At 52.0% G+C, this 14,913-nt stretch overlaps 1 protein-coding gene across 1 annotated transcript in view; it reads right to left on the bottom strand.

The window, feature by feature from the left end:
* The window catches only part of XYLT1 (xylosyltransferase 1), a 294,365-nt gene that overhangs the window by 4,872 nt on the left and 274,580 nt on the right, over positions 1-14,913 (bottom strand). The window contains 3 exon segments of the mRNA XM_045776046.2: positions 2,011-2,344; positions 6,769-6,964; positions 13,003-13,265. Of these exon segments, the coding sequence (XP_045632002.1) occupies positions 2,011-2,344; positions 6,769-6,964; positions 13,003-13,265 (793 nt within the window).

The following is a 14,913-nucleotide window of genomic DNA, read 5'->3' on the forward strand; positions in this document are numbered from 1 at the left end:
TCCCTGCCCAGCGGGAACCACCGGCCTGATATCATGGCAACGACTCATGTCCTCAGCTTTCTACCAGCACGAGAACCCTGAAACCATGTGCTGGAGGCTGGGCCTGCCTCTGAACTTTAACTAAAAGCACCTCAGGATGACTTCCTCTGTGATATTTCCCCCTCAACGTTACGGTGTAGAGACTCGTCCAAATTAACGCATGGAGCAGAGGGGCGCTGCTGTTCCCGGCCACGCAGCCCCCCCCCCCCCCCCGCGGTCTGGACAGACCCCACAGCGTGTATCCACCTGAACGTGGGCGGCTGGGCTGTTTCTGTTTGGTGCCAGTAGCAGCAGTTCTGCCCCAGGTCTATACAGCATCCCCTGAGGCCTGGGATTTCTGTGGGGACCTGGGGGTGGGGGTGCAGTCTCACTAGGAGAGCTAAGCCGTTTTCCAAACCTGTCTTATCACTTCACTCTCCCCCACCCGCAGCCAAAGATGGCCATTATTCTCGAACCTTCTGCCATGTGATACTGATGAGGGAACAGAAGGCTGGCTAAGGACAAAGCAGAAACTGACACCCTGCAACCCACCCCCCCCCCCACCCCCATGGGATGTATGCGACATTCCTCAGGCACTCCTGGCTGCCCTGAAGGACAAAGAAATAGTTAACCTATAGACACCACAATCCTGCAAGACTTAAGTCTCCCTCAGTTTACAAATGTCTTAGCAGTTTACAAGAACGAAGCATTTCTACCAATAACCTAGCTTCCGGAAGGGAACGTAGATACAATTAAATGTCCTTATAATCTGCAGCCTCCAGGAAGTTCCCAACTATCTTCATGTTAATGCCTTACTAGAGGGGTAAACAACCTTAACCTGACAATGGCAAGGCCTCCGGTATCTTGAGAGTCTTCTTTAACATATGAAAGTTATTTTCTCAACCTCCCTTTCTCCTCACCTCCCCCAACCCCACAGTATATAATCAGCCCTTTCTCCTCACCTCCCCCAACCCCAGAGTATATAATCAGCCACCCCTCACAACCTGGGGCTGCAGCTCTTTCTGCCCACGGGTCCTGTCCCCGTGCTTTAATAAACCACCATTTTGCACCAAAGACGTCTCAAGAATTCTTTCTTGGTCGTCGGCTCCGGACTCCACCCCACTGAACCTCCCCTACGTCCCACAACCTCATCAACACTAACCTTGGACCATCTCAACGTGGTGGTGTGACGTGGGAGCTCTTTTTGCTTTGCATCTGCATTTCTCTCCTTCATGAGGCTGAGCACCTTTTTACATGCACGGGGGCCGTTTATGCTTTTTTCTTTCTTTCTCCTTCGTAGCAGGAGTGGGCAGTCTGGTTTTTTTTTTTTTTTTAACAAAGGGCCAGATAGTAAATATTTTTGGATTTGTGGGCCATGCGGTCTGTGTCACAGTCACTCAGTGCTGCCACGGTACCCCCAAGGAAACCGTATAGGATACGTCAGTGAATGGGTGTGGCTGTGTCCCAATAAAACTACTCACTAAAACAGCGAGTGGGCCAGATTTGGCCTGTGGCTTGCAGTTGGCTCTGATTTATGGGATTTCTTTATATATTTTGAAGGTACTTTTTTTATGTATAGCAAATATTTTTTTACTAGATGTAGTGTCTTTTCTCCTAGCGTGGCATGTTTTTGATGAACAGAATTTCCTATTTTTTTTTAAAAAAATGAGTAAGATTTGCTGAAGCTCACTATCTGCCTGGGTTTATTTCCCATCTTGTCTTAAATATGATCAGGGCTTTCTGGAAGTCCAGTGGGAGAACAGGTAATAATTAGATATCTAATACACAGACAGATGACATCACCTCAGTGTACAAGTAGAAAATTAGAAGGTTCTCTACGCAAACAAGCAGGGAAAAACACAGAGCAGAGAGCACTGTTCTCCGAGGCAGCCTACACGCCCCACGTGTGAGCGGCACTGCCCACCGAGGCGCAGGACCCCAGAGACCCCCAGGATGGGATATTTCCCCAGCAGAGATGCTGGGAGGACTCACCTGGTTTGATGGGCTGCCTGTTCGAGAAGGTCAGCGGTGCAACGAGGAATTTGGTCTCTGCAACTGGCACCCAGTGGTGAAGAATTTTCACTGTCCAGACCCCAGGCCGCAGGGGCAAGTTCAAAGGGGGCTTGTAGTGGGTGAACTCAGCAGTGGATTCAATCAGGATGTCGTAGGTGGCTGCGATGATGTTGACGGGATCCACCCAGATGACGGTCACGGTGACGTTGGGGCCCTTCCCCCATTTCTGCATGCCTACTGGCTCGTCCATGGGCCCCAGGAGACCCCCAAAGTTGCGGAAGAGCCGCTCCTTGGCATCCCAGTCAGTGCCGACCTGAAACAAGAGAGCAACTCCTGAAATCACTGGGTCTGAACTAGGGTACAGGGTCCCAGAGAGGCCAAAGATCCTGCTCATAGGACTGCATATACCCATTTTACAGATGAGGAAACGGAGGCTCCAAAGAGGTCACCTGCTCAAGACTGCACGAGTAGTAGTAAGCAGAATATTTGGGATTTGGACCCAGTTTGGGGGATTACAAGGTCTGTGGTCCATTCATTAAACCCTCGGGCTTCCTGTGCCTGCTGGCAGTCCCTCCCTAGGAAAGAACCCCCACCCCCCCCCCCCCCCCCCCGCCAACAGGTACAGCTGGTTTCCACTTCTGTGCTCAGTCTTCTAGATCGCACACTTCCATTTAGTGTGACATTCTGAACAAGGACGGTCCCTCAGCCTTGCCTGTCACGGGCAGGAGTTCACATGGCTTTCCTAGGAAGACCCAGCCGTGGCCTCCCTACAGTACTCAGAGCTGGACCTCGGGTAGGGGCTGGCTGTACGATCCATACTTCCTGCCAGCCAGCCGGTGTCTGTGTGACTCATTGGGAGTCGCTCTCGGCTTCCCTCCGTCCACTTCTGTTACCTGCAGTGCATGGCCCAGCCAGGAGCCAGGGGGACCTCGTGAATCGTCCCCTCACTGCTCAATGCCCCCGTGGCTTGCGTCACTGTGCTCTCCAGGTGCCTAGCACTGTGCTGGGCACACGGCAGGTGCTCGGAGCTGTGGAATCAGCAAGTGAAGGACTCGACACAGAAAGGAATGAACCACTTAGATCCCCGACACTGAGCTCTGCTATTACTTCACATCAGTTAACACGACGGGTCTTCTGCTTGCCCAGGAGGCTTCAGTTAGTGTTTCTGAAGACCCAGCACGTGGGCACGCTGGTCGCGGACAATGAGCACATGTGGAGGCTCACCTGCTCCCGGGGTCTTTCCGGGACCAGCATCTCCGACATGTGTGTGCAGGTCGGGGTGAGGGAGGCCGTGCGGTGCCCGCGGGAGCTGGTTGACTTTCTCATTCTTGCCACAAGTTCCTGTGTCCGTTCTTTCTCCGAGACACAGAGCTCCATGGCTCGTATTTACCCAGCACTTACCGTGGGGCTGGCACGGAGCCGGGCGCTTCCACGCACTGGCCTGTGTGGCTCTCTCAGCTCCGTGAAGGGGAGAGCCCGTCATCCACAGATGAGAAGACCGAGGCTCAGAGCACTGCGGTCACCCGCTGTGGCCAGTGGGGGCAGAGCTGGCACGGGGCCCCTGTAGGCTGTGTTCTTATCCATTCTTCCGTGTCAACCTCTCCCTCACTCACTCACGTTTATCCAACACCTGTGTGCCGGGGACGCGCGGCCCCACGGCGCGCTCCAAGGGTCCGTCTTTAGCCAACAGCCTACAGACTGGGACCGAGGAGCTGTCCCGGGGCGAGCAGAGGCAGTGACTATGGTAACATTTCTGCAGGGCTGGCTCACCCCCACCCCCGATGCCAGCACAGTGGCCACATCACGGCAGGAAGGAAACCGACAGGATTTAGTGACCGGTGAGGGGAGGACACTCTAGAACGGTAGCCTTGGATTCCCCAAAGAAATGGGGTGAGCAGTTCTCTGAAGTCTGAGCTCTAAAACCAAGACACCCCGGATGGAACACCTATAGAGCAGGTGTCGGTGGAGAAGCGGGATCTCCTTCCCAATCCTAGCGGAGTGAGTGGAAGGCTCGCTGCCACCCCCAAGTGCGAGCTGGGCTGGGGCTGCCTGAGATGGGGCCCCGCTGCTGTCACAGCCTCTGGGGCTTCAAGATCTTCTCACGGCCTCACTCTGCAAGTCCACAGCGACTTCCTACACAATAATCACTACTCAAATTGAAGTCCACATTCAAGTTCACCATGTCGCTCCCCAACTTCAAACCCACTAAAAGTCTCTCACTGCATTTAAAATACGATGTGAGCTTCTTTTCCGGGCCTTCAATCCGATTCTCTCACGATCTGCCCCATCCTCTCTGAGACCTCCCTTCTACTGCCTTCCCTCTCACTCACGGTGCTCTGGCCACACTGGCCTTGCTGCTCCTTGAGTGTGCCCGGCCCCTTCCTGGAGCCTCAGGGCCTTTGCACATGCTCGTCTCGCTGCTTGGACTCCTCCAGATCTCCCCCATCACTGGCTCTTTTACAGCTTTCAGCTCTACAGTTACCTCCTTAGAAAAGCTTCCCAAATAAATCATCCCATTGAAAGCAGTCCCCATCGGCTGCTTCAGCCCTCAGCAATGACATGAATGAAGTTTTATGTTCTTTATCATACTTGCCGTTAGCTGAAATGTTTTTGTTCCTGTATTTGCTCACTCACGGGCTGACTGCCCCACCTGACTACAATCCCACGGCAACAAGAGCCTGGACTGCCTCACTGGCGACGGCCACCCTGCACCTCGTGCATCGCAGCCACTTGGTGACTGACTGTTGAGGGAACAAGCATCTTTTCTGCAAGCCACTAGCACGGGACTCCCATGGGATGGAGAAATCCATCTGTCGGCTCAGCCACACTGCTACCTGCTGAAAGCCAGGCCCTGAGCGGAGGCCTGGGGCTGTGCCACCATGAGGGGGATCCCCTGCGGTTCCCTTTCCTCTTGTCCAATGTGACAGTGTTTACCTTAAAAACTATTAGGACTTCAGGAAAAAACTGCAAACTACAAAATTTAAGGCTCCCTGCACCACACAGTTACTCTGCCAGAGATCTGGGTGGTTCTCACATCAAAGTTACCAGCCCTCCGGTAGGAACCCTCACAAATCACTAGCCACAGAGTGGCCACCCTCATCTGTCACCGCCAGAAGGGCCCTGTGACCTAGCGGCTGGCTGATCAACAGGGACAGTCCAGCCACCAGGCATCCATCTCATTAATGGGACGTTAATGTCTTCAATTGGCCGCCTGGGCCCCCAGCACAGAATCCAAGTGGGGCAGCGTCTAATTGCCCCCTGACGCTAGTAATTTATGGAGGCGGCTCCCCTGGCAGCTTGGATCCAGCCAATCCATTCGGATTCTTAATTGAAAATGGTGGCTTCACAAGAAACCCCAGTCCGCAGGGCATAGCTCAGCCAGGTGGGGCCATGGGCAGCTGGGAAGGGACTGGAATGGACCGTATAAGCAGGTGGGAAACTCCCCCCACCAGCCTCCGCCCCCCACTCCCCCGCCCTTCAAGATGCTCCATATTCTAAAACCGGACTCTTCATCCCTAACCCAGGGGCCACACTCATGGGGGGAATGCTAAACTCCAGGGATCAGTCACCTCCTTTAGCCACCTGCTGAGATGGGGAAGGCAGCAAACAGGTGCTGAGTTTGGTGCGGGCCAGCCCTCACCGAACTGGACCATGCTTCCCTTCCTGCAGCGTGCCCTCCCCCCCAGCGCATGCACTCCATTCAGAAATAGTACTCAGCATCTCCAGATGCCACGTGCGGGGAACAGGTAGTGACCAAAAAGGGACACAGTCCCAGCTTTCTCGGGGATAATCAAGTGATCAGAGAAATCAAGATGATTTTGAATGGTAAAGGCTACGAAAACGATAAAATTGGTACATGTCAAGTGGAGAATGGAGTGGTGAGGGTGGGTGGGCAGGGAGGGCTTCTCGGAGGGAGCACCATTTGGATTTAGATCAGAATGACCAGGAAAAAACAAAAACAAAAAAGAAGCTAGCCATGTGGAAGCATGAGGGAAAGTATCTGAGGCAGCAGGGACGGCACCTGCCAAGAGGCCAGACCAGGTCTGCAGGTACAGCTGAGGTAACGAGCGTGCTGCTGGGCAGAAAAATAACTCAAATAGCATCCCATGGGTCCGTGCTCCAGTCCATCTGTCTGTCCACTGGCCCACCTGCCCATCCATCCATCCATCCACCCACCCACTCATTCATTCAGTGACTGATCTGAACAAACCTCGGTGCTGAGAACTGGGCAGACAGAAGCACCGCGAAGCATGAGATTTGTGGCCAGAGAGACCCGGGCTCAATTCGAACTCTTCCACTTCCTAGCTATGATCCAGAAAATCCCTGGCCCTCCGCAGGCCTCAGTTCTCCAATCTGTAAAAGGGGACTAATGCCATCGCTTCACCAGGAAACTGGTGTGTTACGGTCTATGATTAACAGAGGTTGGGGGGCCTCACTGGCTAGAATGAAGAATGAAGAGGGATATAGATTCTACTGTAAAACCCAGACCACGGCTACAGGTCGGTTCAGTCCGCTGATACCGGCCGCCCTCTGTCTCTGTCCCCTCCGCCCCGTTTAAGATGCTGGTTCCCATGCTCGGGGGCTGGAGGAGCCTGTCTGGGCACAGGAGGTGCGACCTTCTGTGCTCCCCAAGTCTCTTGCCCCTCCATCTCCGTTGCCAAGCATCAGACTGGCCAATGGAACCCAGCAGGGCAGCTGGAAGAAACCATGAAAGTGTGTCAGCGTCTGGCCTCCCACCTCGGAAAACTGGAGCCTCCCGAAGTCACTGGGCGGGCTTGCGATCTTGAAGACCTTCTTTGGCATCACCCACGTCTCCAGGGTCTCCAGTTTGCTCACGGCCAGATTGGTGGCATGATGCTTGATCAGAAAGCCCTGGAAGCGGTCCGCCAGGAAGTAGAGGTGGACAGATGCTGGGTGGCCCATCGGGTAGTACCTGGAACACACACACAGTCTCCCATGAGCTCAGGGGGCGGGGCCCGAGGCACACAGGCTCACAACACAGCACGCTGCCCCCGTCCCTGTCCCCGCAACGCGCTGCCCCCGTCCCCGCAGCAGGCCCCGTTTTATCCCGTGCTGACCACGGGCCTTTGCACCATCCGCGGAAGCTGCTCCCTGTGCATCTCGGATCCCGGTCACCACCGACTTCCTGGCTGATTATCAATGTCAAACATGCTGACTGTACAAAAACACAATAAAGCAAATAAAAATTATTACTTCTGATGCTTCTTCCCATAGAGATTGTCAGCTCACAGGTATTTATTGATCCTCCGGTGCCAGGTACAAGGAAGGGCCAACGGCACAACGATGCCATAGTGATGGATTTCCTCTCAGCCTGATTTTCTATGCATACGTTTGCATAAATCTTACATGCTTTGGATCATAATATGCATAATGGTTCTATCCTGCTTTTTGCTTCATAGTATTTCCCGAGCATTATCACGTCTTTGAAAAGTCTCTGAAAACATGACTTTGGCGTGTGCACACGCTACTCCACCGTGTGCATGCTGTGTTTCATACTGCAAGTTCATCACTGGATGCTTCACAATTACTTTTTTTTTTTTTTTTGGCCATCCTAAACGATGCTGCATTAAACATCTCTGAACAAAAATATTTGGGGGGACGTCTCTCTCATCTCCAACAGGCTCTCATGGCTGCTGTCCACCTTTATCAGAAAGGTTGTACTGACTTATGCTCTCACTGTCCTACCAGCGGCACTGGATCTTAAAAATTACTGCCCACCTGAGACACACACACACACACACACACTCACACATGAATAGGCAGCTCATGAAGGTACACGCCTTTGATACCCCAAGTCTCGCTGGCTGGAAGGGGCAGGGAAGCTAAGCAGAGGTCCCCCCGAGCAGGTGGGGAGCAGATCGGGGAAGGCTGCGGACAGCCCAGAGCTTTGTCCTTCCTACGTGACATAAGAGTCTCCAGCTTCGGCAGGGTGTAAATTGTACAGCACTTTGCGGGCGCTCGTGGCCCCTTGGGGACAGAGTCCCTCAAATCCCTGTCCCCCTTGGCCTTTCTTCCCTGTGGTTCCAGTCAGGAGCATGCGTCTCCGTGTCCAACGGTACTGGCGAGGGAAGCCGCCTGCCCGTGTCACTGCCTTGTTATCCGATGCGTCCTGGGCTCTGAGAAGAAAAAAGCCCGCGCTGTCCTGGGACTGCTCGCCGGGCGTTCCTGGCGCAGGCAAACCTGCTTCGGGTCTGGACTTCGGGAGCCGACAATCCCTGCCCCCACTCCGGCCACCAGACTGTGCTGCAGAACTTTCTGCTGGAAATGCTTGCCTTCTGTGCTGTCCCATCCAGGAGCGACCAGCCCCTGGTGGTTCCTCGTGACTCCTGAGCACTTGAAATGAGACTGACTGAGCAACTGAAGTTGTAATCTTAGTTAACTTAAGCCTAAGTGCCCACTTGTGGCTGGTGGCGACGGTGGACAGCGCAGGTAAGAGTCCTGGAAGGGTCCTGCGGCGGCCTGCATTCATGTCCCTGGTTCTTCCCCTCTCCTGTCTCCACGCTCTTTTCCAGCTCACTCTACACGTCTCCATGCACCGCGGCAGTCTCGCTCTCCCTCTTGATCTGCAGAATGTGGCGGAAGGGGTCATGCGGGTTCTGAGCCATGGCCTCCAGAAGCCTTGCACATTTCTGCTTGCCCTTCTGGCTCTTTTGTGACCACCGAGACAGCATGCCTGAGTTAGCCCGCTGGAGGCAGAGCCTCCCCAGCTGTCCCAGCTGAAGCCATCCTAGATGTGGTGATGACTGTTGGCCAAGAACAACAGAGGCCCCCCGGCCTGACCTGCAGCTGGCTGCAGGTGCAGGAGAGACGCCAGTGGAGACCAGGACGCTGCCCAGCTCACCCACCAACTTGAGTGCTGTGTCGACACTTATCAACGAGAACAGTGATTCGCGGCTTGTTACACGGCATCGTCGTGATAGATACGCCGTCACTGTTTGTTCTGTAAGGTGGGTGGGGTCAGTGAAGGCCGACAAAAAGCCTGAGAGCTGGTCATCGGAGTCAAAACAAGAAATTGGTTCTGGAAGGGAGTGGTTAGTTGTATTGGATGCTGCTAAGGAGTCAAGGAAACGAGCCAAGGTCAAGTACTCTGGAAATCCGGAGTTAGTCTCTGATGGCTTGCTTTCCGTCACCTTCTGTCAAGAAATCCTGTTGTCCCCACCTGCATCCATCCTCTCCTCTCCTTACACACTGCCAGCATCCTGGTCCAAGCCACCGTCGTGCCTCACCAGGACCTTTCCAGGAGCTGCCTTACTTACCCCCTCCTACTTTGTCTACTGTAACCTGTTCCTAGTAGCCATATCCACTGTCCACTGCTTAAATACAAGTAGTTTTTTTTTAATGCTTATGATAAAATCTAAACGCCCCCTCTGGTCTTCAAAGCCCTGCCTCTTCCTCTAGCCTCATTTTGTTTCCCTTTGCCCCAAACTCCCACCTTCTAGCCACATGGATTTTATTTTGGATTCTTGAACATGCTAAAAGCTCATTTCTACCCCAGGGCCTTTGCACAGGATATTCTCTTTGCTGGGGATGCTCTTCTCCTTTTCTGTTGCGTATCTGGCTCTGTATTACCATTCTGCATAAATGTTACCACCCCAGAGAGATCTTCCTTGACCACTGCATCTTAAGTTGCCAACTCATTGCTACCACGTGGCTTTACCTTCATCGTCGGCAGAGCCTTTACTCTTACTGATCCTTTGCTTTTCCTAGTGTGTGCTCAGGTACTGTCTTTACACTAGAATGGGAAAGCCTGGAACTCAGAGGCCTGGTCTTTCTGGTCACAGCTGAGCGCCCAGTGCCTAACAGAGCCTGACACATGCCAGATGCTCAATCAGTACATGTTGATTGGGTGAAAATTCTAGAAGGATTTCTCTTAACTTTAGCTTCGAAAGTGCACATAGGGCACAGGTCACCCAGGACTGAATACAAAGTCCGCCGATACCTCCTCTTGACTGAATATGGTACTTAAACCATTGAAACAAAGACAAGAGGTAGTTTTAATCAGCCGCGAAACAACATAACCTAAAGGCCGCCAAAGACGCATCCACTTGGCTCACAGGTGTCTTTCTTACTTAAATAACGTAGGCATTGAAAAAACCAGATTCACACAAAAATCTGGATTTCCAATTTCTCCTGAAAAATCAGGAGACGCCTTGGCAACTTCAAGTCTATAAATTCCCTTAGGGCAAGAATGTGCTGGAGCTCAGAACCAGGGCCCCTGGGGGCTCCAGACTGGCACGGTCAGTCCACCGTGCAGGGGTGAGTGGTGCCACCCATCACCTACCTGTTCCCTGACAGCATTTGATTTGAGGGCCTGTATTAAAATACTGACAGCCTTATCTCTGGACAGTGGCTCAAAAGCAAACTTGATTTCTTTTTTTTTGGTTCTCTCAGTCTGCCATTTCAAAAATTTCTGCACTGAACATGTGTTATAATGAGAAAAAAATCAATAAACATTATTTTTATGAAAGGTTATACTACAGACTGGAAAGACAATTTGCATGAAATGCCCAGAGGAAATGAGACTCCTGAAATAAAGTTTTCACTTGCTATTTCCCCAGACACCCCCACAGGCAAGAATTCACTCTCTTTTGCCTTTCGGGATAAGGGTCCTTTGTCCTGATTTATTCGCAGGCGCGTATCCATAAGTACACCCGCTTTGCCCACAGCAAGGCACAATGGTTCTATTATAATAAAAAATGAGGCAGAAGCCAAAGGATCCCAGGCCCCAGGCAACTTGATGGCTCGGTTAATCCCAAAACAAATACCAGGAGAACATGTCTACAACCCTAAATAAATTGGGGGTGTCTTGGAATTTCATATATACGGTCATTTACCTTATAAATTCCGTGAAGTCTGGGACTACAGCTATTCTTGAACAACACTCACCTCCCAAGTGTCAGGCACTGCGTTACCTACAGCCACGCACGCAGTGGCTCTGCGGGCAAGGGTTCTGCCCCAGACTAGCATGAGGGGAAAGATGACCGTGACCCCTGGTACCGCAGCTACCCGCCCTAGGAGTGCTGGAGGCAAGTCTGAGCTACTTTCAGCTTGGGAGGGGGAGCCCGAGGAGCTTCGCAGAGGATGTGGCCCTGGAGCTGACCTTCGAAGACTGGGGAAGTGTGGGCTGCGTGGGAACGTGCAGCTCCCACAGCCGGCTCACTGCGGACTGCTTGTGGCAGCTTCATGCTAACAGCAACTGAGACATCCACGGTGACGTGCACTTACTGAGCACTTAGCAGGTAAAATACTGTTAAAACAGGGATAATGATAACAGTAATACCTAACTCATAAGGCAGTGTTTGAAGATGGTCTCCGTTAAAACTCTCACCACCGTATGCCATGAGGCTTATTATTACTGCACCCATCTTACAGATGAGGGAACTGAGGCAAAGAGAGATTAACGGCTTGTCCAAGGTGAACAGGTAGTAAAGTACAGTCCTGGGTTCCTAACCCACACTCGTCTCCCTTTAAACCAGACTAGAACTTGCCGGGAGAGGAGAGAGGTCTGAGGCCAGGAGGAGAGAATGAATGGAAGCCAGCTTGTCACAGCCCCACAGCTCAGCGGGCTACATGCTGGACACTGGCCACTTTGCCATGTTTGTTGGCTTTTAGGGAACGAAATGGTTCCTCTTTCCTCCTCCTTCCACTCCCCAGAAGAGGGAAGAGCGGGGCAAGAAGAGACACCAGGGGAGGTCTCAGTGTAGACAGATCGCAGTTCCAAAAAAAAAAAAAAAAAAGTTTTCTCTTTGTAGTTAAAAGAGGGAGATGGGATGAAGAGAAGGGAAAACAAGAAAGAGAAGGAGAGTGATTAGAGGCACTTCTGGGAATCCATCCTAGGGAAATAATCAGAAAAGGGAAGGGAAAAAAAAAAAAAGAGGCTTTCGCACAAAGATAGTCATCAAAACGTTATTTACAATGGTCCACTGCTGACAGTACAACAGGAAAGGGCTGGATGAGGCAAACTCTGGAATTTGCGCTCAGTGGAATCCTTGTGGGCATGAAGGAGGGATCATTATCATTAGGGAAGCTGCACAGTAGCACGGGGAAAAGGGGGCTGATATTATAATGCCAGATGAAAAAACAAATTCCTGTTGCAATTATGTAAATATCTGCAATGCATATGCTGGTAGGGACGGAAAGGCACTCAGAATGACGAGGGCTGGCTGGCTTAAGGAAGGAGGGGGAGGGGACGATGGTGAACTGCTCTCCTACTTTCCCCTCTTCTTTCCATAGATTCTAGAACACTCTTTCTTGAAGTGTCTACTGGTACCTGCTAGTGGGGGGTAAGATGATTCTAAGGGATATGTGAACGCCTTAAATAACCGGTCTCATTTTAAAGATGTTTTTGGTTGTCTTTTTAGGTGTGCCAACATAGTATGGTTGTGTTTTTGAAAGGAGCCTTTATTTTTCAGAGATACGTATTAAAATACTTATGGCTCAGATGAGAGGCCCCCTGGGGTATGCTTCATTCAAACTGATCTGGGAGGAGAGGTAAGTGGGCCAAAGCGAAGAGGAAATCGCCTTGGCCTGGAGCTACAAATCGCCAGAACTGGGTGATGGGGGTACAGGGTCGCACTCGACTATTTCGTCTACACTCAACATTTTCTGTAAGAAAAATTAAACACACAAAAGTTCTGTATTTTCATGGTTCCCTTCCGTCTAAGGCAAACACGACTGTTTAACGTGGGGGCAGAAAGCTTCCTTCTAAGACACACAGACTTCGCATGAAGAACGGTGCACCACCAGGACGTGATTATGGGAACAGGAGACTTGCTGTTTTGCAAAATAGTCCTGGGACCATGGCTTCCAGCGGATGTGCTTTTTAGGTCCGGGGAGACAGGAGAAGCACGTGGGCCCTGAAGGGCAGAGGTCCCCATGTGGCGCCCTCCTCCCGCGCCCCGGTGCCCTCCCTCCTCGCCCTCGCCCTGCCCGTCCACCCCTCGGGCTCACCGGCAGCTGTTCTCCCCCTCTACGTGCAGCGACGACTCAGCGCGTCGGAGGCCCAGGCGGGCGAAGGAGTGATACAGGGTGAGCGCCACGTCGCTCAGGCTGTGGGTGCCGTCCGGCTCATCGTACACATTCTCCCAGTAGGAGCGGAGGCCCGGGGTGCCCGCAGGGTAGTTTCCGTACAGGTAGTAGTCCAGCTGCCCGATGATCTCCTGATTGACCACAGCTTCGAATTTTCGGGCAAAGAAGGTGGGCCTGGCTGTCTGCTGTGCTCCGGGGGTGGGGGTGGGGGGGGTGGATAAAAAGAGCAATGTCAGCAAGCAGGGAGGGGGGAGGCGGCGGGGGCGGGGAGGGTTGCTTAGGAGCAGGGCTCTGCAGCCTGCCTGGATCCAAACGACACTTGCTCATCTCTCTGTCCTCAGTTTCCTTATCTGCAACGTGGAGCTGAAGAGAAGCGCATCAGGACTGAGTGAGTTAACGTCTAGAGCGTTTGAGGCCGTGGTGCGCACAGAGTCAGCATCATTTAAATGTCCGTTAAATAAATTACATCCCAGATGTTTATAGCGGAGCTGGATCTCAGAAATCATTTAGCTGGAGGTCCAGGGCAAATACAGCCTACAGATACATTTCAGTTGTCCAGCGGAGTGTTTTAAAATTGAATTAGCTGGCAAGCGTTAAAAGGCACCAGAGTTCACAGAAACAACTTCTGGCTTCCCTTGAGGCAGAAATAGACCTGGCCGCCCCAGGCCCGTGTTCCCAGCCGGGAATGACCGGCTGAAGCTGAAGGGCAGCTGCCCCTGCAGATGGTCAAGGACGGTTCCACTCACCTCAGTCCCCACCACTCCCTGTTGCCTCCTGGGCATTGCTGCCGATTTAGTGACTCACAAGAACATCCCAGATGTACTGGTCAGAGGCTCTGTGAGGGGGGCTTAGGAATCTAGATTCTTAACAGGTTTCTGGGGGATCCTTTTGCTGAGGTTTGAAGAAACGTGACATGTGAACTGGGGCTGCACACCACCACCCACTGAATAGCTTTAAAAAATCCAGATTCTGGGGGTGCCTGGGTGGCTTAGTCAGTTAAACGTCTGACTCTTGATTTTGGCTCAGGTCATGATCTCAGGGTTGTACGACTGAGCCTTGCGTTGGGCTCTGCGCTGCCTGTGGAGCCTGCTTAAGATTCTCTCTCTCCTCCCTCTGTCCCACCTCCCCTCCCTATCTGGAAAAGAAAAGAAAAGAAGAAAAGGAAAGAAAAGAAATTCAGGTTCTAGAGTCCTTCCCCAGGCCTACGGAGTCAACACTTCTGGAGATGAGTTTAGGAATGTGTATCCACAACTAATGAATCATTGAGCCTTACATCGAAAACCGGGGATGTACTGTATGGTGACTAACATAATATAATAAAAAATCATTATAAAAAAAAAAAAAAAAAGGAATGTGTATCCAAAAAAGTTTCCCAGGTGATCATGAAGACCACTTACGTAAACCCAAGTTTTCAAGAAAACAGAGGCCCAGAGAGGGAAAGGGACTTATCTGAGGTCACACAGCAAGGTAATGGCAAAGCCAGGATTAAGATCTGGGGTTGAGGATAAACTAATAAAATACTGGGCGCCCTGTTATCTACCAGCTCTTATACTCATGCCTGGGTGGGGACCCACAAAGGGCCAAGAATAATTATTTCCAGTTTGCAGCTACTCAGCTCTGCTGTGGTCCTGTGAAAGCAGCCCGTAGTAAATGCAGCCCTGGTCAATGAATGGGTGTGGCTGCTTTCCAAAAACCTTTATTTACAAAGGCAGGCAGTGGGCTGGATTTGGCCCAGGCGCTGTAGTTTGCTGACCCCCGATCGACGGAGGGCTATGGAAACAATGAAAGCACAGCCCCTCCCTTGAGGAGCTTAGGGTCTAGTGTCTACTGACC

This window comes from Ursus americanus, chromosome 2 (genome assembly GCF_024610735.1).
Source record: "Ursus americanus isolate L20-20 chromosome 2, mUrsAme1.1.p, whole genome shotgun sequence".
Classification (NCBI taxonomy): domain Eukaryota; kingdom Metazoa; phylum Chordata; class Mammalia; order Carnivora; family Ursidae; genus Ursus; species Ursus americanus.